Source organism: Pinus tabuliformis, chromosome 7, assembly GCF_031772625.1.
Source record: "Pinus tabuliformis cultivar Carrire ecotype Pingquan chromosome 7, CPIR1, whole genome shotgun sequence".
Taxonomy (NCBI): Eukaryota; Viridiplantae; Streptophyta; class Pinopsida; order Pinales; family Pinaceae; genus Pinus; species Pinus tabuliformis.
In genome coordinates, this window is record NC_142293.1 from 308,963,850 (window position 1) to 308,990,031 (window position 26,182).

The 26,182-nt window shown below is 35.1% G+C and overlaps 1 protein-coding gene across 1 annotated transcript; it reads left to right on the top strand.

Moving 5' to 3' along the window:
• LOC149247105 (alcohol dehydrogenase 1-like) lies at positions 1–26,182 on the top strand. Its single transcript, XM_089443445.1, has 8 exons — positions 1–299; positions 17,957–18,282; positions 18,384–18,466; positions 18,583–18,658; positions 18,802–18,863; positions 18,948–19,043; positions 25,414–25,489; positions 25,983–26,182. Exons 1-8 carry the CDS (start codon positions 1–3, stop codon positions 26,180–26,182), a joined length of 1,218 nt encoding a protein of 405 aa, XP_089299571.1.

Genomic DNA, 26,182 nt, shown 5'->3' on the forward strand with positions numbered 1-26,182 from the left:
ATGCAGACAGGGCACCTACAATATGCATGTCCTCTGTCCAGTAAGGAGCCTAAAGGAAACAAGAAGCAACAGAAGAAACCAAAAGGTTGGCAGCACACTGAACCACTGGAGGAGGAAGCACTGAACACGGAACCCACAGATTTACAAGGAAGACAGGACAAAGCGATGGAGGAAAACAACGAAGAACCCAAATTGGAGCCAAACAACTTGGAACGGCAGCAAGATCTACAGCTGGAAATAAGCGGAGCCAAAAGAGCACACAGCCCCGAAGGATCTGACTCGGACAAAGAACAATCAGTGTATACAGGGGAAAACCAGCTTGCCTTAATTGCCCCCACTCCCAACGTGGGAGTCTGGCGCAAAGTAGAAAAGAAAAAAGGAAGGAAAATATAGGCCTGTAGACACAACTTTATCATTTCTGTTGTATTCCTGTATTTACAGGAACAGTTTTTGTCCTTTTGTGTTTTATTTCTGTTTGCTGCCTGTCATCACAGGAACAGCCATATGCATATGCTTCAAGCATCTACAAAATGTAATTTTATCAATATGAATAAAATTACGACTTTTTCCTAGGGGAAAAAAAAGATGTGAAATATATGTTTTAAAATAATAATAAAACAAAATAAATATTAAATATAAATAATTATAAGTAAAATATTAAAATATAATATATAATAAATATATAAATAAATAAAATTAATAGTAAAATTATTTATATTGTTTTAATATTTGAAACTCATAATAATATATTATTTATGTATAATTTAAAAATAAAAATGATTATTTTATATATTTAAAATTTAAAATAAGATTAAATATATATATATAAGCATTAATAAAAACTCTTATTAAATTTATTATAAATTTTACAATAAATAATAAATATATTTATAATCTATATTATATTTTAAAAATAATAATAATATTTATAATCTATATTATATTTTATAAATAATAATAATGTAAATTTTGAAAGTAAGTCCATCGTGAGATCTTCCCTTGAGTTTTTCTAAACAATATTGTTTATTTACACTCTCGGTTATATTATCATCCCTATAAATTAAACATTCTTTCATTAGTTTTAATAGTTTATAATAATATTATTTTATAGTTTATAATAATATTTTACATAGTTGATTGAATTGAGGCTTCTGTGATTCATAATAATTATAAGAAGATTTCGGCCTATTACACCGAAATCTTCTTATAATTTTACATAGTTCACAAAATATGTAAAGCCCACCGTGAGATCTTAATATTCCCTTGAATTTTCTCTAAATAAGATTGTTTATATTATCATCTTTATACTTTAAAGGTTTTTGATAGTTTATAATAATATTTTATTTAATATTATCATCTTACTTTAAAGGTTTTTGATAGTTTATAATAATATTTTATTTAATATTGTAAAATATGTTTATCAAAAATAACGTTAATATTTTGAATTTGTATAATACCTTGTTATCAACGAAAATTACTTAAAGTAACTTTAAATGAAACTAAAAAGTAATTAAGAAAAAAAAATACTATAGTGTATCATTACATGGTCAATGACTTCACAATGTTCTAAAATATATAAAGCACATTGCTTCAATATAAGAAATATCCATTCCAAAATCCAAAACCCAGTGTAGTTAAAGGTAAATGTGGTCAGTAACCCATAGTTTTAAGATTAATTAATGAAAGATAACATAATCCTTCAGAGCATTAAACAATATCAGGGACGCTACAAGACAGCAGCTTAGGCCATTAAACCAATGTTAATCCTTCAAAGCATTATTCTACAAGACAGCAGCTTAAGGCATTAAACCAATGTTAATTTTGTAGTTTATTTATTATACATTTTAGAGTTTTTTGTATTCAAAATTTAGGATAGATTTGTTACAATCACAAGTTTGAATTATTAATTCTCTCTAATAAGAGTGTGAGTGTTTGGAGGGGTTTTTAAGGCATTGAATTTATATATGTAGTAAAAATAGTATTTTAAATAACAAAAGATCATGATTTGACAAAAAAAATGTTTTGTAGAATTCCAGCTAAAAACTCTAAGACGTATAATAATTAAAAAATGTGATGTTAATGGTAGAGTAGTCAAAGTAGAATGGAAATGCATGTTCGGGAATTTGTAATTTTTTTATCTTAACTCGGCTTACAAGAATGACATGAGAAATTGTCATGTCAACATCATATTACACTTTTCACCAATCAAATATAACATAATAGTTTTTTAAAATATTTAAATATGGTATTGTTCAACTAGTATACATTTGGAGTTTTTAGTTGGAATCCAACAAAACAATTTTTGGTCAAACCATGATATTTTGTTGTTTAAAATGAATTTTTCACTGCATATATGGATTCAGCGCCCTAAAAATCCCTGGAGAACTAAGATTGTAGAGTTTACAGTTCAAACTTGCGATTCCAACAAATCCCTATTTGTTTGCCTCCTCGCTATCAACACTTTGTCTTTGTCTCAGTGCAAGGCTTTTTTCCCTAGCACCAGCTCTTGTGGACATGGTAGGACACCTACCGCAAGCTGGCGAATTAATGGAGGATGGATGGACCATCTTGGCCAGCCTTCCCGCCTCCTCTTTTTTGAATTTTTTTTAATTCCACGTTCTCAAGCCTATTCAATATCTTGCACTTTCAAATGGGATCCAGAGCTCCGGAGCAGCGTTGTTCTTTGGCGTTTAGTATTTACATTTTCAAATCCCCTGCACCATCGCGTAGAATCCAAAATTTCCAAATTTTGGTTTGTCATTTCCATTTGCACGCTCATGCATCCAGAGCATCGAAGGTCGACGTTGCCCACATTGAAGTGCAACAGTAAGTTCACTTCATATCTCACTCTTGCAATCATATTTGCTTTTTCCTCCTGCTCAGTCTTGAATTCATCTTAGCTCCTCGCTCCCTCTCAGATGTCTATTTTTACACTACTGTAGTCTTTTCTTTATTCTTTAAAACATTGGTCTTTGTTAGTTCTATTTCTACAATATCACTAGGATTAGCTAACTATGGTAATTTCTTGCTTTTAGGAATTGGTGGACCATTAAGTTTAATAAATCATGTCAAGTTGATCATTGAGTTCAATAAAATCAATTTATCCAACAATTATGCACGTAAATTTTTGATTCCATATAAACATATTTCTTAATAAAATCAATATAGACAACACTTCTGTAAACTTGGAATATAACCAACCATTATATAAACTTGGTTTTCCCATTTAACCTGTGGATAGAATTTTAACTTTGTTTTCTCATATGAATAATTTGTGGTCAATGATCATTTGGTGTTGTTTCAATTAACCACATCTGTTAACCAAACCATTTAATAAAACTAGCCTAAATAAATCAAAGAGGGATGAAAGGTGCAATCATTTTCATAAGTTTTACCCTCCAAACAAAATGAATGTTGAATCTATTATTGGATCTATCATTTGTTGAGAGGGATTATTGGATCCATGAAGAGGGATCAAATCCTTTCAGGAAAAGTGTTCCTCAAGTTGTACACTTCAAAAAAAAAATAGCAATATTAAACTTTAAAAAATACATGTCAACTCCAAGCTGAGCATTGATTAAATTACAGATCTCCCTATTTGTCTTCCTTTTTAAGAATATTTCTGGTGCAATTATTTTCATTATAGCTTATGTTTAATAATATTTCTGCTAGAGTCATTTATCTGAAATTTAATATTGAACCATAAAAAAATACAAGGGTTGATCTTTGGTTATCAATTCTACTACAAATATAATCATCCAATGCATTTGTTTCTAATAATTATATCAGTGGCCTTGCTATATATCATAATTTTCTCTAGAATCCATGTACTACAATTTTTTCTAAGTTACATATCCATCAAGCAACATTTTTTGTCAAAATATACATGAACTATGGAATACTTTTGACGAAAATGCATCTAACAATTCTGGAAAGGAAATGTTGACTATGAGTTTTTTTTTAATTTACACACTCAATTTTATGTGAAAGCAAAATGCATCTTACTGTTCTGGAAAGGAAATGTCGTTTTGGGTTACTTTTTTAATTTATGCAGACAATGTTGTATTGTTTGACCAATTCCCTAGCAGAAAGAGGAGAGCACCAAACTTGGTTGCCAAAAATACATTGGCTCATTGTTGCAACAACAAATTGTTTCACTGTTGCGGCAACTCGCTAGTTTATTGTATTGTTAGGGAAACTTGTTGGTTCAGTTTTGCAGCAACTTGTTGGTTGAGCGTTGCGGAAACTCGCAAGTTGAGCATTGTGGAAACTCGTTGGTTCAGCCTTGTAGAAACTCGTTGGTTCAGTTTTGTAACAACTTGTTGGTTGACAGTTGCGGCAACTCGTTGGTTGAGCATTGCGGCAACTAATTGGTTCAGTTTTGCAACAACTTGTTGGTTGAGCATTGCAGCAATTCGTTGGTTGAGCATTGTGGAAACTCGCTAGTTGAGCGTTGCAAAAACTCGTTGGTTGAGTGTTGCGGAAACTCGTTGGTTCATCATTGCAGCAACTTTCGGTCATTGTCGTAGCAACTTGTTGGGTCGACATTGCAGCAACTCCTTGCGTCACAAAATGGTAAAGCAAGCCAAATGGGAAACAATCATTGCCCTTCAGGTGCAATAGCCTAAAGAAAATATCATATTTTCTAGAAAGGATTTAGATTGGTCTAAAGTACATGGAAATAACATGGAGATTGATAGGAATTCAAAAATCCCTACACATAGAATTACGAACTTTATTAGAGGAGAGGAAATGCACCCAGATGCTACAAGTTCTTTCTCCCGAGTACAAAATAAACGGTCAAGCTCAAGGCCTACTACTTCCTTGCAATATGAAGTGTAAATTTTTTAGAGATTCATTGTTTAGATGTTGGTATTAACCATGGGGGCGTCACTGACAAACCAATATTATATCACGCGCGTTCATATTGGGGCATTAAAAATGGAAAATTCACAAAATAATATATTGCGGTTATAATGAGGGCCTAAAGGGTTTTAATATACCATACAACAATATATATATCCCAAGGTATTTTTTATACAATCTTTTGGCCAAGTGGAGGGAAAAATATCGGGCTACAGGCACGGGCGAAGGGAAAAATATCAGGCTACATCGCAGGGGTGGAGGGAAAGAGTTGGAAATGATTCATTTTGGAGTAGAGGTGGAGTTGAACCACTCTGCAACCCTAGGAAAAATATCGGGCTACAGGCACTTGGCTCACACTCGGCTACACGCAGGGGCGGAGGGAAAGAGTTGGAAATGATTCATTTTGGAGTCGAGGTGGAGTCGAACCACTCTGCAATCACTCTGCAACCCTAGGAAAAATATCGGGCTACATGCACTCGGGCAGAGGGAAAGAGTTTGAACCAAACAGGACCACTCCTCAAATCCTCGCCCTACCTCTTGCTTGTTCAAACCCGTGTCCAACTACCCTACTTCTCTATAACGAACACATCAACTGCATCATAGTAGCGGGCTTCTCCAACTGCAGTGAGCACATGAGTGAGACCTCTATAAATTAATGTGTTATGTCCACGTTCTATCCAGCTACGGTAACCCTACCTTATTTTCACCCACCTAAAATTAATGTGTTTTGTCCACGTTCTATCCAGCTACGGTAACCCTACCTTATTTTCACCCACCTAAAATTAATGTGTTTTGTCCACGTTCTGTCCAGCTACGGTAACCCTACCTTATTTTCACCCACCTAAAATTAATGTGTTCTGTCCACATTCTATCCAGCTACGGTAACCTTCAGGATCAAGGATTTAAAAAATGACGGGTTCTACGAACACCCAACACAAATAGAAGAAGAGGTGAGGAGTCAACTTGTGGAGTGAAACAAGCAGTATTAGCAGTTGATTCAGAGGAGGTGCAGAGGAGTTGGCTTGTGGAGTGCAATAGGCGGTATTAGCAGTTGATTCAGAGGAGTCGGCTTGTGGAGTGAAACAGCCAGTATTAGCAGTTGATTCAGAGGAGTCAGCGAATCTCTATAATATACAGGTACATCCTTAAATAATTCTCTTGGCTCCTTCACAAACATGCTGACAATTTCGACTTCTTTTAAGAAAAATTGATAACTTGAGACTTCAGAATTTTAGCTTCTTCAATTTGGATTTTGACTTTGCAAAACATTCTCAAAACTTTCTTCATGTAGCTTGAACTTCAAAAATTTGGTAACCTTTGACAGTGGTCTCAAAATAGGACTGATGCCCAACATAGACCTTCAACTAATGCATAGGACTGGATTTTTTGGAGATTATCCTTCTAGGGCTTATGCACAAAACCATACACAAATTTCGAACTATAGACAAAGGGTTTTACTCCTTTATAGGATTGATATAGTTGCCAATAGGAGGGCCTTAAGTTCCTTGCAAAACTAGAACAATCCATTATTAATAATTTCACTGATCAATAATGTACATACCAAAGTCTGTGTAGATGTTCATAAATTCAGTGATTTGGAAGATTCATACCTAGGGGGCACCTTTTTGTTTTTTGCTCCAATGTGAAGAGGTGTGGCTTCTATTATGCTGCTAGATAATTCCTTTGACTCTTCACAAATATGGTCCTTATGCCTTTGCTCTAATAAAGAAGGTTTGCAGTCTTGATTGTAGAGATAAGAGGACTCTGTTGATTTCTGCTTTTCATTGTTCAAGACTTGGGGAAATTGGTGTGCAAAACAGAAATACTTGTGTTCCTCTAGAGCAACAAATTCATCATTGAGGATTTCATAGCTTGCATAATTTTGGTACTCATTATCAGAAATGACAATGTTTGGTGCAAAATCCTTATTGCTGTCATATTTGGAGCAAAGTCTCTCATCCTCGGAGGGATATTCTATCCTCAATTCTTGTAACAAGTCTAGGGAGGTTATTCCAACACTTTTATAACATGACACAATCTCAAAACCCTCATGACGGATGCTTGTGAAGGGCTCAGAAGTGGCTCAGAATCAAACTTCCCCTCTTCTTCGTGATCACCAGACATCGATGGTCCATGCAAGTAGTGTATAGGACTTGCCTCTACCCAACCCAAAATATATGGTCTGATGATTGATCCATATTGATGAGAGGATCATTATGAGTGTCCAGGCTTATGTTTTCATTATTATGATTATCATGTACATAAGCCATAAGAGAAGGGAGTGTTCTTGTTTTTATTTGTGAGCATAAATCCCATGCCAAATTCATCTCAAAACTGCTACTACTTTCTTCTTTTGTATCTGCAACACTGTTTCCTATGGGGCAGCCAAAAAAAACATCACCAACCTGATGCCAATCCTCACTAGAAAGAGTGACACATGTATCATTTGAAGGTGGTGTATTAATGCCATCACATTTTTCATGTTGGTACTCATTTATGTGTTAAGCAATCACTTTAGATGCTAAAATGGCCCTCCTTCCTATCATTGCTTCCACAAGGTTGTTCGTGTTACAAATATCTAGTGTTTTCATATTCAAATTTTGAGCATAATCCCTCTTCCATAGATGCTCCACTTTCATCCCCAACAATGTTATCATTTCCTTCAAAAAGACCAAGGAGGCCTTCCTCTTGTAGGGTTGTCAACAACTCTTGATATGTACCATCAAATTTTTGAACCTTGGGTGGCAATGCTTGAGGAAGATTTCAACTAGAGATTTGAGAGAATGTATGCTATTTGGGCTACAAGAATGCTTCAGCTAGCCACCATGCCCTTGTCCTAAAGAAAGCATAAATAACCTTATCATGGAATCTTCATGTCTTTCCATCAATTCTCATATATGCTTCATAAATTCTAGGACATGTGGGGCAGTAGAAAAAGAGTTCCCCTCAAACTGTGGAAGCTCCTTGCTATAGCTAGGAGGACAAGTTTTTTGTGTGAAAACCTATTATTCTATGATAAACAGAAATAAAATATGCCCAGAAACTTAAGATGTGTATAAACTCATCACATGAAACTCCTATTCTATAATCTATCATACTTCCATGAAAATTTCATTACAAAGGTGAAATATTTATAGTGTAACCTACAACTACCTTAAGCAATGTATAAGATATTCCTTTAATAAATTGTGGATGGAAACTTCAACCATAATTTCACCTAGAGAAGTGAGGTGATCTTACATCCCAGTTGGAAATCCCATAGAGAAGGAAACCACCTATATCACTTTGAAATGAGATCTTCTAAATCGTAAATATAAAGTTGAAAGAGTATGGGACCTGGGTGAAAATGGACATCTTTGCTTTGACATGTATGGTTCTATGTATTCCATTTGTTTCTCTGCCTTGCTACTAAATAGTTTAGTATGTATGATTTATATATGCTAATTTTATTGGTTTTTGTGGGATGGTAGTGGCACACCAACTTTGGTTTTGCTCACAGAAACCAGCAAAGGGAGAATGTAAAGATAAGCAAGATAAAATCACAGTTGCCAAATAATTTACACAGCATAGGTCCAAGGAGATAACATTGTCCCAATAGTTGAAACAACAACACTCAACATCCAAGAGAAATATGCTCACCCAGAGAGAGAGAGAGTAGTAGCCATTTTGTTGAACACCAACATTATGAACCCTAGGCTGGAGGAACATCACAATGGGTTTCTTTTGATTTTCCCGTAGAAGTTTGTTCGAGCTTCAGTTCTAGTCACAATCATCATTTTCAGCAACAGTTGCATCATCCTGCTCTACCATCATCTGGGTCTAGGATTTTGCCCCTAATTAGGTCTATTTTTCCACAGAGGAATATACTGGGCTCTCTTTATGATTCACCTTCATCCTCCTCTATCTCAAGGGAAGCTATTGCATCTAATCAATCTCTTGTTGGTGACTATGTTGGGAGCTCTATGGGATCTCTTTGCATGAGCCATTGTCATTAGCACTGTCTAGGGAAGGTATTGTAGCAAACTTCACTGCCCAATAGAAAGACATTAGCTTTTGATTCTTCCACCTATTTTATTTTCTTAATTCTTTGAAAACTCTTTGGTTGGAATTTACTCTTCATATCACTTTTCCTCTCATTGCCTAAAATCTCAACAATTTTATCCCAGGGAAGCCTCCCTTGAGCAGGGGAGAGGCAGCTTAAAGTGTAAAGGAGAGAGGGTTAGGTGATAGTGGTCTCCCTCTTAGTTACATGAAATATTTTCTTGATCTTTAGGACTTTATGACAAACAATGAGGGTTTATGTGATAAAAAGATCTAATGAAAGTGTTTCAACAATGTAATTTTGGGGCGATCTATTTTATTTTTAGATAATTGTATCAATGTAAACAATTCCAGCTCGCTGAGCACTTTTAATGTATGTATGGTGATTGGTTTAGCACCCATTCATTATTCATTGACTTCAAACCCTAAGTATATGATGTCAAATGAGGGCTCTTTTCAACCCTTGACAGCTCTCTCCTTGCCTTTACTTCTAAGATAAGCCTCTATCCTTGCTAGAATTCTGGTACCTATAATGACTGCTAGAAATAATTTGCTGGAATTTTAATAAATCCTCTCTCATGGCTCTTTAAATATTTCTCTGATACTTTATATTTATAGGCAGTCTGATCAATTATAGGTCTTTAATCGTCGCTTTCATTGTGCCACTCTGATTCCTTCAATAGGTCAAAGTTAACCTCTAATTCCTCGTGCCCTGTTTCTAGTTGTAGGGTGAAATTCATAGCACAATTATTATATTTAGTTCAAGATTTAGACTTGAATTATGTTTAAAATATTATTGTGAGATCAGCTTTAAATACTCTGATATGTCATATACTTATACTTATTCCTAGAGTATATTTAACTATTGGATACTATCTACTTACATGTTTCAGCTCTGTTTTTTCACTCTCACACACCTTAAAAGAAAAAAGGTTTGAAACCTAATATTTAAACATTATGGAAAATTTACATTATTCATCTGCAAGGAATATGAAGTCATAAATGAACCTGAATAGTATTTGTGAATCCCAAATGCCTCTTAAAAGAATAAAACTAAAAAACTAAAAGTCACATAATATTATATTATATTTGAATCTTTGTATCTGGTTAAGACTTATCCTTCCATTTATGCCTGCCCCACACTTTTCTTATCCAGCATAATCTCAAGGACTCTATAAAAATTAAACATTTTGTAGAGTCCAAGAACAGAGCAACAATTGAATGTCTTTAATATAAAATTTCAAGCACATTTATCTCATACACCTTCACTTTTGAACTTTGAAAATGGTGGAGGCTCTCTCACAGGTTTTTGAGTTTCCAGACTATTTGATTGAAGAGATGTTGACATGTGTACCAGCAGAATATATCTGGAAACTAGGCACCCTCCACGAGGAATGGAACAAAATTCCATGGTTGATCGCAAGTGATGTGGACAACAATCAGGATTGTTGGGCATACTCCACCCACTCAGGAAAATGGCAGAGCACCCCTCTATCCCTTCCCTTCATGAAATTTTATCAAGAAGATGCAAAGCAAATTCCTACTCCCTTTAGTTACTTGGCATCAACCACAGGCTTGTTCTTGTTTCAAAGAAATGTCAGCCGCTCCAAATATAGTTTTAAATTTTGGAGAAGGCATTTATCTTAGCAAGTGCAGATTCTGAAATATTTGAGAACTTTCAATTACACCATCAAATTTTCAAAAATTCTCTTTTTCAAATTTGGATTTTGAAATATTTTAGAAATCCAAAGTATATCATCAAATTTTCAAAAATTCTTTTTTCTTGATACAAATTTTGAAATATGTCAAAAATGTTCAGTACACCATAGGGGTTAAACTTCCTCCAAATAGTTCTCTAAACATCATGGCTGGCTAAGACTTGGTTTCCATAGGATCGGCAATAACGCTACAATAATTTTCCCCATAGGAGCTGTCCAAAGTGGAATTTGGCCCTAGTTGTCAATTTTAATAAGTATTTACATGGTTGAAACAATTTCAAGATGCACAGATGTTTGGCCTATCTAACTTAATAAAGGGAATTTTTAGAAAAGCATTTGAAATTCTGGTTACAAATCATGTTAAGATTATGAATTAAAAATAGTTGTACAATGTTTTTCCGAGTTCTGGTGCAACAATAAATCAGCTCTCAAATTTATTTTAGTAATATGTTTTATTTCTAGTTTCAATTCCATTTGAGGAATCCACCAATAGTACATTTTGAATCAAAGTGTTTCATCCGGATAGTAATATTTCTTCATGTTTTTTGGAGCTTTGAATTTAAATTTCATACTTTGCTTCCTTGCTCTTTTTTTTATAATAACCAATATGCTTATGGAATTTTACTTACTTTTTCATTTATTTATGTGCAAAAACAGATGGAGTTGTTTTATAAAATTGCTACCAGTGAAGAAAATTCTATCATTAGCATGGTCAAGTGTCGAGAAGGTTGTACATTTGCTGAAATTCGTGATGAAATTGTGGATGATGAAATCGTTGGATACCCTTTTGATTTTATCCAAGATGGAACCGATTTAAATCCAAAGCAAGAGAAAAAATGGAAAGTTTGTACAACACTTGTAGGCATCAAGAGGAAACTAGGCACATATGATGTGGAATAACAGTGTTCAAATGTAGTGAAAACAATACCAATCTTTGAAAACATTGAAGTGAATGTGGAGGGACCTATGCATAAACAACCAAGAGTTGAAAATATGTCTTTGTCAGTGGAACAAGCCATATTTGTTGATCCTAGTGTATTGGCATCTTGGGAAAAAAAAGTTAAAAGTTTAATGGAAGAGTTTGTCAATGAGAAAATTACTCTCAAAGTATATTCAGAAAAGGGAGAATCTAAAATAAAGATCCATTGTGAAATTTGTGGCATTGATTATGGAACAGGTGATGTATCCTTGGCAACATGAACAACACGCAACTTCAAAAACCATCATATGAAAACAAGGGCCCATCAACAACGCCTATCAATGCCAAGTGGTAGTGAAATTCCTTCATGTAACGAAGTACAACAGATAGTGATGGTTGGAGATCAATTTCATATTGATCAAGCAATCAAACTTCTAGATGATTTCAACAAGACACAAGAGCCTAATTTGTTCAAGGTGGTGGAAGCAACACTTGCAGACTATAAGGACATGAAAAAAGTGAGAGTGGAATGTACACGATGCAATAAATGGTTTTGTTTAGTGCCAACAAGTGGTAATATTGTCAGTTCTCTAAATGAACACATGAAATCAAAGAAGCACACTGCTACTACTACAAATGAGGGCCCACATGAGGAGATTGGGTTGAGGAGTGGCACAGTTGGGAGACCCAAAAATCCTACCAATGATAAGTCCCAACAAATTTTGACTAGGTTCTTGGTCCCATTATCACCATCAGTATGACATAGGGGTTCTACAAGTGCATATCCTTCTACTTCAGGTATGTTAATTAACAACTTATACTAAACTTGAATAGGAATTTGTATATTATTTTATTTATCTTATTTCAAATTTATTTGTTTGTTTCCATCTTATTACAACTCAATTATCTCCCTTGTTACTAAAATGTTGGGGGTATGGGTATCCTTATATTGATAGAAATGGGGAGAGATTGGAAACAAAGGTCTTAATGGATGATCAAAGGGGTGGAAAATTATGGGCCATAAAGAAGCATACCAAGCTCATGTTATGTTATGAGGGTATTGAATGTCATATTGATGGTACATATAGGCATATTCATTGCCAGAGGGCTTTTGAAATGGGGATCCCATTTGATTCATTAACATGCAAATTTTGTAAGTTGGTTCCAGAATGTGATGACTTCAGGATGCGATTATATCATGAATCAATGTGCACCATAAAGTGAACGAGATACAGGAAAAGGTACAAGACTCGACTATTTGACTCACAATGAATTGAAGAATGTTGCAAGGGTTACAAATTCTAACCATAGATCAACAATGCGATCTCTTTGGTGGCAGAGGACAAAGGTTGCTACACTCTCTATTAGAATGAGATCCCTAAAGGAAAAGTTGTTTGAATCAATAGAAAGGAAGGATGTCTTTAGGTTTTGCAAGGATGTGTGTGAGGCACATAAGCAAGGAAAATTACAAGGTAAAGATGCAGTTTGGGAATTTGTCAAGGATATTTTTCATTACTTGATGCATGCAAAAGCAGGGAGAAGGTATAGTACATCCACAAAATCCCTTTATGAGATGATCAAGTTATGGGGAGGTCCTAGATTACATAGCTTTATTAGCTTGAATCTAGATGGTCCTTCAATATCTACGACTTTAAGGCAAGTTAGAAAGTCATTAGCATATATCCTAGGGGAGCACGAGCATATTTTTTAGGCGGTCATAAAATTTTATGCTTCTTATAAAGCCAAGCATGGTATAGATGGCCCAATTCCTGTGTTTCTCGCTGAAGATGAAATAGTTGTGAAAAAATATGTTAGGTGGGTAGCAAAAAGTGATACACTGGTGGGGTTTTGTGGTACGAAAGAAGAACATCAATGCCAATCACATTTCTTGGTGAGAGTTGGTGACGGAGCTGCAGGCTATGAGATTATAACAGATTCTTTTAAGAACAATGTTATTGGCCATTACGCACGTGTTATTATTGCAAACCCTTTACATGAAAGGCTTCCTCGTTTGGTTGTGGTTGTTCATCCAACATGCAATAGGTTCAATGCAAAATTTTTTTATCAACAATGGGAAAAGGTAGAATCTATGTGGAAGAAACACGTGGAAAATAATTTGGGACCTATTGTTGGTCATTCCTCGGATGGGGATAGCAGAAGAAGACAACTTATGTTGAAGGATTATTCTTCAACATCAGGTCTTCGATATCAAATTCCTTGGGAAGGGTGGAGGCTAACCGGGTTGTACAATGGTTGCAATGTAACAAGATTTCATGACCAAGATTACATCCACAACGGCAAAAATCTAGTGAATCCTTTGTTTAGCGGTCGACAAGAATTGGTTTTAGGAAATGATTACATAATTTTTGGTCATGTCAGAATGGTTTATCACACTTTTAAAGTGGATGATCACAAGCTTAAGGGTGAAGATATAGAGAGGATGGATCGACAAAATTGGGGATCCGCACAACGCATTGCTTCAAGGCATGTTTAGAGGTGTTTGAAAGAGTTGAGAAGTACACCAAGTGGAAAGTTAGAGAGGACACTAGCTACAGAGACTTATCTAATGATTGTTGCTGACTACATTGACATCTTTATGTCTCATAGTTTGAGCCTTTGGGAAAGGGTGTGAAATGCTTCACGAGTTCATCATTTCTTCACATTATGGTTATGTTGGGTACAGAAACAATCTCATACTAATGTCAACATAAATTTCATCAGCAGAGAAGCATATCAAGATGTGAAAATTGCTTGTCATTTTGTAGTTTTGTTGATGAGATTGTTTCGATATCATTACTCTAACTTTCCATGTGTTTTGCACTTGACTGGGTCAGATGTATGTGAGAACTTCTTTAGTAAAGTTGGTGGGATGGTTGGAGTGGAGAGGGCCTATGATTTCACTAACTTGCTTCATGTTGTTGGAACCCTTAATAGAGTTGTTGAAGAAGAATCAAATCCCCAAGGGCTTCATTTTAATAAATCTCATAAGAAGCAAGAAATAATTTGGAATAGATTGCACCAAGAAACAATACAAAACATTGATGTATTGTCGCAATATGATTTAATATCCACAGACGCTAAAATTGTAGAAGCCCTTAAGATTGGATTGAAGGATGCACAAGACATTTTATCAACTCTTGGAATGCAACTAGAAAATTACACTCAATCTTCTTGGTGGGTTAAACCATGGATAGAAGAATAAAATTATCCAACATTCCAAATTGTGGATGAAGTAGTTGATGCTTCTCCACCGATTTGTTCCAACTCTATATTCCAATCTTCATCATCATTGGTACAGAATGAAAGTGAATTGCAAATAATGGAAAGTGAGTGGCGACACGAGTTGGATGAAATTTTAGATTCCATTAATGAAAATGGAAGCAAAACGATAAATCCAGTCATGGATCTTTATGGTAATGATATGTTTAAAGCATGTTTGGTTAGTCAGTTGAATGGAAATCTGACATTATTGAAAGATAGGTTGACAAAAGTGAGAAATGAGGTCTACTTTAGGCGAGATGGGAAGGCTCCACAAAAGGGTGTTTCAATTGGTTTTGGAATTGGATCAGATTGTGGGGTGTTGTTTGAAAGCAACTCAATTCCCCCCACTGAACGTACTACAAGAAAAGGTGTTCATCCAAGTACAAAACAAGGTGTTTCTTGTGGAACATGGTATATTGGAAGGGTTCAAAGAATAAGGAAGAAAGATGGTAATAGGGTGTTTGATTACCATAATGGCATTGACCTTTTGGATAGATTAGAAGGCATCGAGCTTCAATTATGTTGGTATAGTAGAATAAAGGGGAAACGCATGTATAAGTATGATTTGACAGATCATGTATTTGTACAACTTGAATCTGTTATAGCAATCGCAAACTTATCATACAATGCTAGGAATGATACATACAAATTAGAAGAATGTGATTACAAAGTTTTTTCAGATTTTGTGAAAAATTTGAACAAGGTAGATTTTCAAAACATTCTACTTTCTCTTTCCTTATGTATTTCCATATGTTGGATCATTTATAAATAATTATTGGTTGTATTTTTGTTGATTTGTTCGTATGAATCTGATGTTAATTTTGTACTTTTTGGTTTTAGGTCTAGTGAATAGTTCAAATGGTGAATGTTCGGGACGTGGTTCGGGATAACTCAACCTTTTTTTGCTACCTGCTTTTTGGTGTAAGTTTCTTTCACTAGTCATTCATCCTTTTGTAGTTGTGTTTCATTCAAATGTTAATTTGGTCCCTCTGAAGTTGGTCCATTTAATCATGAAAAACAAGAAGAGGTGGTTCCTTTTTCATGAATATGTTTTTTGGATAAGTATGTGGTTCTTCTCACTAATGTTAACATTTTCCTTGAATTTTTATGTTAATGGTTCACTTGCTAAAAGGATATCAAGGATCTGATGGCACGAGCTTCAGTCATGATGGTTTTTGCTCACTCAAGTCAACAAACTTACACCATAGCAACGTCTAGCACATGAAGTGCATTTTATTTTGAATGTTTATGTGGTAGCTGGCTTTCCTATTTTTTAAACTGGACATATAAATCATAGTTTGTAGTTCAAATGTGCCATTAGAGTCTTTTTGGAAGTATTTATGTTTTGGCCATCCGCATGGGGTATACAACAGTTAAATTGCATTTGGTTATTATTTTCAATTTAGTCCTCAATCATATTTTGGGCATTTCCTTTCAGTGCTTTCACTAAACAACATTAACATTAATTACTATCTGTAAAGGCTTTTGGACATGTAATGGTAGTTTGTTTTTAAATTATTTGCAACTTTATTGAGATAAGTGCTTCTGGTAGATTGTTTTGGTGATGGCACTTTGCTTTCATATTTTTGCCTACATTGATATACATGTGTTTGATGGGCCTTGCAATGGGTGTGTATGATCCAAGGGCTATTTTAAGGCGAATGGTATCTGATTTTTTGCAACTTTTGGATTGACAAGAATTTGATAGGGTGAATGGTATGCAAATTTTAATTGATTTTATTTTTCCAAAGAAAGAATGCATACATTTCTATTTCATGATTTGGAAAAGGAAAATACATATAAAAGTGCTTATAACATGACATATCACCTCCAAAAAGGAAAATAAGGCCAATTTGTGGCCACTTTTCACAAACTTTCATACAGAATATACCTATGATCTCTCCCGGGAACATAACTAGAAGAAAAAAATATGTGTTGTTGAGTGAGGCAGGTTGTCAATGTGATGCAGGGTTACCCCTACTTTATCCATAGTTTGCATGGATAAAGCACATATCCTGTCTGTCCCAGGAATTTTAACTCTATCAATTCAATCCTTCTCTAAGGAATGGTTTAAGGCCCCTATTATTACTCCTCTGCGGAATGATTAATTAGACTAACCACAGTCTAACTTAACCCATCCTTTCCTTCCTATCGGGACTCTACACTCCTCTTTAGTTAACCTTCGGTTAAACCTTAAGCTTCACATATATAACCAATCCCCTCTTTATACCTTGGTTATATCGCTTACCAATAAACCATCAATTGGCGCGTTATTTCTATTATAACACCCGTATAATAGAAATACACATAAACTTATGTAAACTCACCTTTTCCACTTTTCCATAGCCTTGGAAAGTTTCTCGAGGTTCCACCTTATCGTGGTCACAATCTCCACTATCGATCTGATTCTAGATCCGACAGTCATTATCTTTCCCGATCACCAACGCTGCTTGAAGGTCCTCCACCGTTGATCTGCACTCAGTGGATCCGATGGTCCACAACAATATCGGGTGGACAACTTGCCCGACACTTAACTGGCGTTACGGACCCGGTGGGAATTATAAACTCCCAATCTATTAAAGTTTGGGTATGATTTCTTAATTAAAATCAAATTTTTTTAACACCCGATATCCGTTGGATGATGAGATCTCTCGATCTTGCGGTCTGCGGGTATTCAACATACACATGTTTTAATTTCCCTTCAAACCTCGCAGTTGACTTTGATCTCAGCGTTGAATCTGAGATCGACAGTCAGGATTAAATACAGGACTTCGACCCCGATTATCAACAGTCGTACTTCATTCCTCCGCATTCGATCTTCGTTGTTCATCCCTTTGGATCTCCGTCGTTCATTCTCAACAAATCTCATTCGTTGATCACTCCGATCTAACAGCTCCTGTGCATTCACTCTTCATCCATCTCTTCACTTTGGATGAGCTTGTTATGCTTGTTATTGGTACTCATTGTTGGCCATAACTATTTTACTTCAAACAGCTTATGTATGTCTACAAGATGAAAACATGCAAAATTTTCCTCACATACTTGGACACGAGGGTGTTGGGTAAACATTTGTTAGTTACAGCTAATATGAGTCTAATTATATGTTTTTCGAACAAATTACGAAATAAGAGCATACAATTTATGATTGCAGGATAGTAGAGAGTGTGGGAGAAGGCGTGACAGATATTAAGGTTGGAGACCATGTAATTCCCTTGTTCACAGGAGAGTGTGGAGATTGTGTGTGCTGTAAATCTAAGAAGACTAATCTGTGTGATAAATTCAAAATCGATCTCACAAGAAAAGTGATGAGAAACGATGGAAAGACGCGTTTCTCAATCAAGGGATTTCCCATTTACCATTTCATGTCCACTTCTACATTTAGTGAATACACAGTTGTTGACTATACTTGCATTGCCAAAATCAATCCAGAGGCTCCACTGGACAAAGCATGCTTGTTTGGTTGTGGAATAGCCACTGGTATATTTACTGTGAATTTTTTTATGCATCTAAGCCTCAATATTGGAGCTACAATATTCAACTTACAATTAGAATGATCAAAATCTCTTTTGATTGTTCAGGTGTTGGAGTTGTTTTCAACACAGCTAACATCCAAAGTGGATCAATTGTGGCCATTTTTGGCCTCGGTACCGTTGGGCTTGCTGTCAGTAATATTTTCCTGACACTAGTTCAGTTTTATGTGATATTCTCTACAAACGATTTCAGATTTCATGATATTCTATAAAGTGTACTCATTATGTTTTCATGGGCACTCTGTAGGTCGTAGCAGGTGCAAGAATGAGAGGTGCCTCCAAGATAATTGGTATTGACACAAATTCAAGCAAGTTCATCAAAGGTAAAATGGATTCTCCTGTGAAGATCAAACAACCATACATTTTCTGAGTCCTAATTATGTAGAACCAACTAAACTAAATATCATCGTAACTGAGACCAGGGAATTAAGTAGAAACTCACCAATTAACTTCATTTCCAATGCAGCAAAATCCTTGGGCGTGACTGAATGCATTAATCCAAAAGACCATGAAAAGCCCATTCAAGAGGTAAGTTAAATGCTTTTTTTCTTAATAAAATGTTCACAGATTTATCTCTGGTTCACGATAAGGAGAAATTTATATTTATGTCAGGTAATAGCAGAGAAGACACAAGGAGGTGTGGATTATAGCTTCGAATGCATTGGAAATACAGGTGTTTTGTATCAGTCTTTCTTGGCTACTCGGGAGGTAAAACAGCTAGTCTTTTTCCCTTTTTTAATAGTGATGTAGATTGATGGAGAATCGTTATCAGCTGCAACTATTACATTAGGAACAATTATTCCATAAATATCATTAACATATAGTTAAAATAAATATCAGTAATGGACAGTTACAAAAAATTGTTAACCAAACCATTCGAACTAAAATCTCTTAGAATCTATCTCAATTCTATATAATTGAAAAATAAATGGTTTCCCAAACCACTCTCACTAATTTGAAAACCCTTCTCTTTACCAAGTCATCTCATTCAAAGTTTCATCATCCTTCTCTTTATTGACATCTTGGATTAACTGCTCAAAAACCCCTGAGATTATATTTGTGTTTTCCTGTTCTAGAGTCACAACTTTCAACACCTTGAATTTTAGGCTAGGCATCCCAGCTTTAAGATATTTAAGAACCCGTCTCAATCCCTCATCTCCCACATCTACATCATAATTTTTCTGTGTCAATATCTGAGTCTTCAGTAGCTTTAGGTGATACTGAAAAGGAAGCATCTATAGATTGTCCATTCCACTGCAAGTAGACGTGAAGTAGACCACCTGCTCCTTGTATTTCTGATCACTGTCTTTTGTTACGAAAATTTCAAACAAAGGAATGCCTGGAGCTCCTGCAGCCAAATGCCTTGCATTGTAACCCTTGGCAACAAATCTCTCATGTTGAGAATCAATATGGATGGTTCTGCCATATGGATCATTTGCACCCTCTGCCAAACCAGCCCACCATCCAATGTCATGTTTAATCATTCCTTGTAAACCTAGAGTACAATGATCATGTGATGGCACCAATATAGGATCTAAAGTGCATGAATAGTTCCCTGAAACGGAATTAGCCCAATTTGAAGAAGTGGAATATTTCTCAATAATGTGTAATGCCTGGATTTAGCCTCCTATTTCCTCTGAATATGGATGAAATCTTCCTTTCACCATATAATTTCTTCGCAACACCTCGAATCTGGTTCAGAAGCCCAAAATTGTGGAAACAACAGAGCCCACCCAACACAAGAGTTTGATTGGGTTGCAGTTAACAGGATAAACTAAACCATGAGAGGTAGAAAGAAGTGGTGGTTTCTTTGATGATCTATGTTGTGATTTGGAGTGTGGCTGAGAACTAGTAGACTTGGGAGATAATTGGAGATTTGCAAACCATCATAATAATAATCCTGTATAAAATCTTGAGAGCAACTGCAACCTTAAACACCAATTTTTTTTTCCCATATAAATAATTTTTAACAAAAATCTATATGTGATAACAGGTCTGAGGTAAGGTTTCAGGGCCACAGGTGCAACATTGCATGGAGGACTGTTTGAAGGCCGAGAGGCCTATTGTAGGGCCTTCTCTTCAAGTTGCAGGTGCACAGAGACTAGCGCAGGTGGAGAAAAGGGTGTTAACCCTTGAAAAAAGTTTGGAGCTCTTGCTGTAGAAAAACCGTGGGTTGTAGGGTGCCTTGTGTAGGTTTCCAAATACTAAAACAATGAATGGGAAGGCTATAGAGGTCTATTTTACAGCTACAACGAAATTAAATTAGAATTGTCAAAATCTATTAGCTCAGAATTATGTTTTCAACTTCTGCTTGAATTAGAGGCAACTAAGTTGGACTAAATCTTGCGTTTTATAGGCAACTAAGTTAGACTAGAGTTGATCAAAACCTTTTTAGCGTGGAATTTTGTTTCAAACTTCTGTTTGTATTAGATACAACAAAGTTTGATCAAATGCTACATATTTATGTTGTCTCAAAGTAATTTCAGAGGTTCGAAAGAAAATTGTGTGCCTTCTCTTCAACTGATTCTGCCATAGCTATTTATTGCAACTTATTGTGACATATTGGTAAAATGATCATTATTTTGATAAATAATTTGTGTTTTCAGAATCAATAGCTGTTGTGAAATTATCTTTGGACATGTCAGTAGTTTAACAATTTCATGTAGCAATACCAGGGACAACTGCTTTAGCTTTGAAGATTCTATAATATATGTCATGGAAGGTGATGTGAGTCCTACTGGTCCTGCCTAACTTGAGCTTCCAAGGTAATAAGCAGATTCCTGCACTTGTTCTTTTAGAATTCCTCAAACCTCGTTGGCCTTTTATAACCTTTGGTCTGCAAGTTTTCCATAGAAGCTTTGGGATATTTGTAATCATGGTTGTATATAGAAAAAATGGTTGTTCTCTATTCTAATCTTGACACTGAGAAGACAATATTAATTGAAGTGCTATACAATAATATTAACTAAAGTGTTTATATAAACAATTGGCTTAATCCCTTGGGAAAGAATAGTGAAAGGATAATTTTCAATTTTTGGCAAAGCTTTTCTCCTATCATTTCCTTCTTGAACATTTAAGCACATCTTGTGAGCACCTCTATTCATGTAATTGTTATATAAATCTTGGAAGTCTGATCCCATGCTTCTGAACTGGTTTTTGAATTTGAAAGTCATATACTATGTTTTTCAACTGATTTTGGAATTATAAATGTTTTCTCTAGCATAATTGTCTACATGGATGTTCTCTAGCGGGTCTTTTTTGTAAATTTGATCTTGCATAGGTTGCTTCGTTATAGGGTGATAAGAATCTTGGTTCTTGGTGTTCAAGACACTACTTTAATATTGTTTAGCTTAAATTTTCAAGTGATTGTCTGATTATAGAAATTCGAGGGTCATTCCTATTTCAAGGAAGTGATATTAGTTCTTAATATTGTTTCTAGGGTTGTTTCTATTTCCTATATGATGTTAGTTCCAATTTAATCACTCATTATTTGAAATATACCTTAAGGAGAAATCCATTATACCTAGCTTGAGTGGGCCTAATGGTTAAGAGCATGTGTTTCCTCCTAAGAGGTCACAAGTTCAAAACCAGAGGGGGTAGAGTATGTATGCCTTCATTGACTTAGCGGTCAAATCACTGTGTGGAGGTGTGTCCCTTGTCACACAAGTAAGGGGGTCTCGTACACCAATGTCGTGTCTAGCTTGGTTGTGACCTTAAAATTAGATAATCAAAATATCCTCTAGAAATTTTAGAATTGTATTTCAAAGGTATGAGAGTGGAAGGAAGCCTTGTCTTTAGTGAGGTGCATGATAAGGTAATGCTTGCCTTCAACATGTAGAAAATATTGTAAGAGTTTGGAGGTTTAATTTGGAATACATCATTGTTTTGAGCTAGACAATTGGAGCGGATCACCTCTACAACCAAAATATTGTCTTATGTTCTAGTTGTAGTCCATTCATTTAATGCCTATGTGTTATCTCCAATCCATTGTTGCATTTTACATAGTCTATGAGTGATAGCCCAAATCTCATTGGTCAGATGACAGTGAATCAAAAGGTGATTTCATGCTTTCGTGTTATTCCCTTAAGAGCGCATGTGTTGGGACTTTTCCATCCTCTTCTTCTAAGCATGTCTAGGTTGGGATTGCACCCTTGATTTGAGATTTGGGGCCCCAACCTTGGTTGTAGATAGTTTTCTTGCGTCTAGAGGGTCTAGACTTGTGCTTGAACACCTTATTTGGTACAAACCTATTCATGAAGATTCATCAAATGGTTTTTCATCATCATATAGATTAATTTATATGTTATTTTATATACATGCACATAATCAATCTTCCTAAAATACGGTTGATCTTTGTGTGTCTTAGACCATTAAATGCCACAAATCATAGTTAGATGTGCTTGAGTGTGGGTTAAGTAATTTCATTGTGGGAGAACTAAAATGCATTTACAATGTATATCAAAAGAAGAAAGGCGAAACTAATATGCATTTACAATGTATATCAAAAGAAGAAAGGTGCATTGTAGAATGCATGTGGGGTCATAAGAGAGGCATCGTGTCACTATACAAAGGATATAAAATAAAAGGGTATAAAAAATGTGAACAAAAAAATGGATACATACAATATTTAGTGAAAATAGGGGTTTTTTAAATTGGGAAGGTGTATTGGATTTATATTGGTAGGGGGCTTAAATAATGTGATTTTTAGAGGTATTTTCCAATATGTAAACAAATTAATGGTATTGTTTAGTATGCCACGAACGCACGTGGTATGTCAGAGGTTCAGTGAGTGAAGCCCCCATGGTATTAACAATCATTGATCATTTTACATATGTATTGACCTTTCAAATAGCTTTATGAAATTATGCTTGTTCATATGGCCTTGAGGATAGAAGAGGACAAAATTAAATGAAGAGGATATCCTTATTTGTGAAAAAGAGGGGTTGTCAATGCCATTTCAATGTAAAAGTTATGGTTCAAATCCCCGACATAGCGATAATAACATATAACATGTATGAACACAAAGATAGCCAAGGATGGCCTTGTCATGGCCATCATGACACTTCGTGTGATGTTAGGTCCCTGCATCACTCGAAGTTATAAAGGGACATGGTTTCCTATGTAGAGAGTTGTTTCTTCTTGGAAGTGTCGATTGAATCAGTTTGTAACATGCATGTTAAGAAATATGTTGATATGGATGCCACAACTCAAGATAGGGATTTCTTTTTGCGTATGAAATATTTTGTTAACATCTATGATCATCTGATGAAAGGAAATTATCATTTGCATAAGAAGGATGAAATGAGTGTGAAACTTTTGTACACCAGGATGATTTTTTCTTTTATCAAAAGCCGAATGGTATAGAGATCTCTTTTATAATTGGAATTTAAACGAAGTGGATGTTGGATACCATGGTCAAGCTATCAAATAATAGCTTAATAGCCATGGATTCAACATTCAGCACAAATAAACATGGAGTGAGTGTATTAAGAATGATTGATCTAGTACATAATTTGATTTTTAGTGATTGATAATAATTAATGAGCTAAAGTTGACTTCATATGTTTTTTTAATGTGATAGTATTAGTTGTACACACTCATGGTGTTTGATGAGCAACAAAGTGGGGTTTTAGTTGCATGGGTGATGGCATCACATAATACATCACAAGACATTTCACTATGGTTGGAGCACCTCATGCATAAGCGTCACCAAGTTGATCATACTTGGAAATTCAATGCCTTCATGGTTGATGATGCATTGCCTGAAATCAGTTCTTTAAGGTAACTTCAATCTTCTTATTTTACAATACAAGTTGTATTTATTCTAAAAAGAGCATGCTCGAAATTAATTGAATGTGGCAAGAGAATCACAAGGTGCACTGTTATCTTGTGCGTTGGGCACTTATGTCGAACATGGCTAAAAAATATCAATCGATTGGCTTGTACTACAAAAAAATAACAAAAGAGATGTTTAGTGATTTGGGTTTGATTATGAGAGATTGTTCCAGTGATGAAGTGAGCATTGCAATTAATGCATTCTTCAACAAATTTGCTAATGATGATAAGTTTTTACACTATTTCCACAAGAATTGGGTTGTCGGTGACAAGATTTGTAAGTTCACATTCTCTTTCTTACATTTCTTTGTTTGGTTTTCATACGGATGAAATATCTTCATTAACCCAACTTTTCTGCAATTGTGGATGTGGGTAAAATGTTGTCGGTATTTTCCCCTTGCAAATCAGGAGACAAACAATGTTGTAGAGTCATATCAATGTGACCTAAAGACAAAATTTATATCTGATAGAAGAAAGAAATGTGTTCGTAGGATGGATTGGTTGATATATATTCTTCTAAAAAATGTTAAACCCTATTATCGGTTTAAGGAAATTCTAAAAAAGGAAGGATATTTGAATAATTACAAGAAAGAGAAACAGTTTGAATCATCAATGGAAAAAGCAAAAAGAATTCTAAATAGTGATTGCATCCCTCATGATAAAATGTCTCATTCTTTTTGGGTGAGGAGTCAATCTAATGCTAATAAGCAATATCTTGTCACTTGTCATCGCACAAATTTCATAACTTGTGATTGCCCATGGTCTATTTGTGGCAACATTTGCAAGCATGCCATAAAGGTGGGTTGGTTGTGTTCTCATTCAATGGCTTCAAACCAATTACTAAATCATTAGAGCACAACTAATTCATACAATGACCCTCCTGAGATAAATATAGGAGCATCGGATCTTGGTGAAGATGCAAACATAGTTTCCATGGATAGTCACAATGTTGATGTAAATGTTGAAGGACTTGAGTTGGCCAAAGAGGAGTTATTTGGCTACTTAGACCTGCTTTGAAACAATCCTCCTACTACTTTGACCAAGACTGAACATTTGGTTTCCTTGGTTAAAAAAATGTTGGATAACGCAAACAATCTTCATATTATGGATTATGAATTCACATGTGGGTTGGGTGATTTTTAGTCATCTTTGAAAAGGAAGAAGAATTTCCTAATCCCAAAAAACAGAAGAAAAACAAAAACACATAATGCAAGATTGGAAATTAATTTGAATATCGTTGCAGATGAAGATGAACCATTTGAGTTTGAACAACTCAACAAGCGAGGTCGCCCTCACTCTAACAATGCATGGTTTTCCAGGTTTGTTGTGATATATTTGTTTTCAATTTGATTTTAATATTTATTAGTGTATTACATGTATTTAATGTATTATTTTTGTGTTGAATATGTTCATGTATGTTTGATAGGTGGTGAGCCTGTGTTTTCTGATTTGGGAAATTTTTCCCAATTGTCAATTAAGGTCGATAAATAACTCCTTGCATTTACATTCAGTCTTGCAATACATTGATTGTTTAGTATGTTATTGAAGATAGATTTCACGAGATTATTTCATACTTGCTTTATGCTTTAACATATTGGTTTCTAATCATGAATTTGATATCTAATTTGGAAGAAAAGAAACGGAAATGTAACAAAATTTGCAACGGAAATGCAATGGAAATGTAAAAAAAAAATGTATAACGCAATTTTACCAGTATTTGATAATTGCTAATTGCTAATGATGATATATTATTGGAGAATAATATATATTACAATAACACATTTTTTGTTTGTTGACTATGATTCATCACAGCAATGGCAATGAGTGTCAGCAACAGTGAGCTAGTGACTGTCAGCAACGGTGACGGCGAGAATGTCAGCAACAGTGAGCTAGTGACTGTCAGCAACGGTGACGAGGAGAATGTCAGCAACAGTGAGGGAGTGAATGTCAACAAGAACACATCGGTCACTCTGAATCTGAGCTTCAAGGAATATATTCATGAAGATTGTTGA

Excerpts from the sequence above, each read along its gene's own strand:
- LOC149247105 (XM_089443445.1), top strand. The coding sequence starts at position 1 with ATGCAGACAGGGCACCTACAATATGCATGTCCTCTGTCCAGTAAGGAG. Across the intron at positions 18,283-18,383 it reads TGGTTGTGGAATAGCCACTG|GTGTTGGAGTTGTTTTCAAC; the intron begins GTATATTTACTG and ends TTGATTGTTCAG. Across the intron at positions 18,467-18,582 it reads TCGGTACCGTTGGGCTTGCT|GTCGTAGCAGGTGCAAGAAT; the intron begins GTCAGTAATATT and ends GGCACTCTGTAG.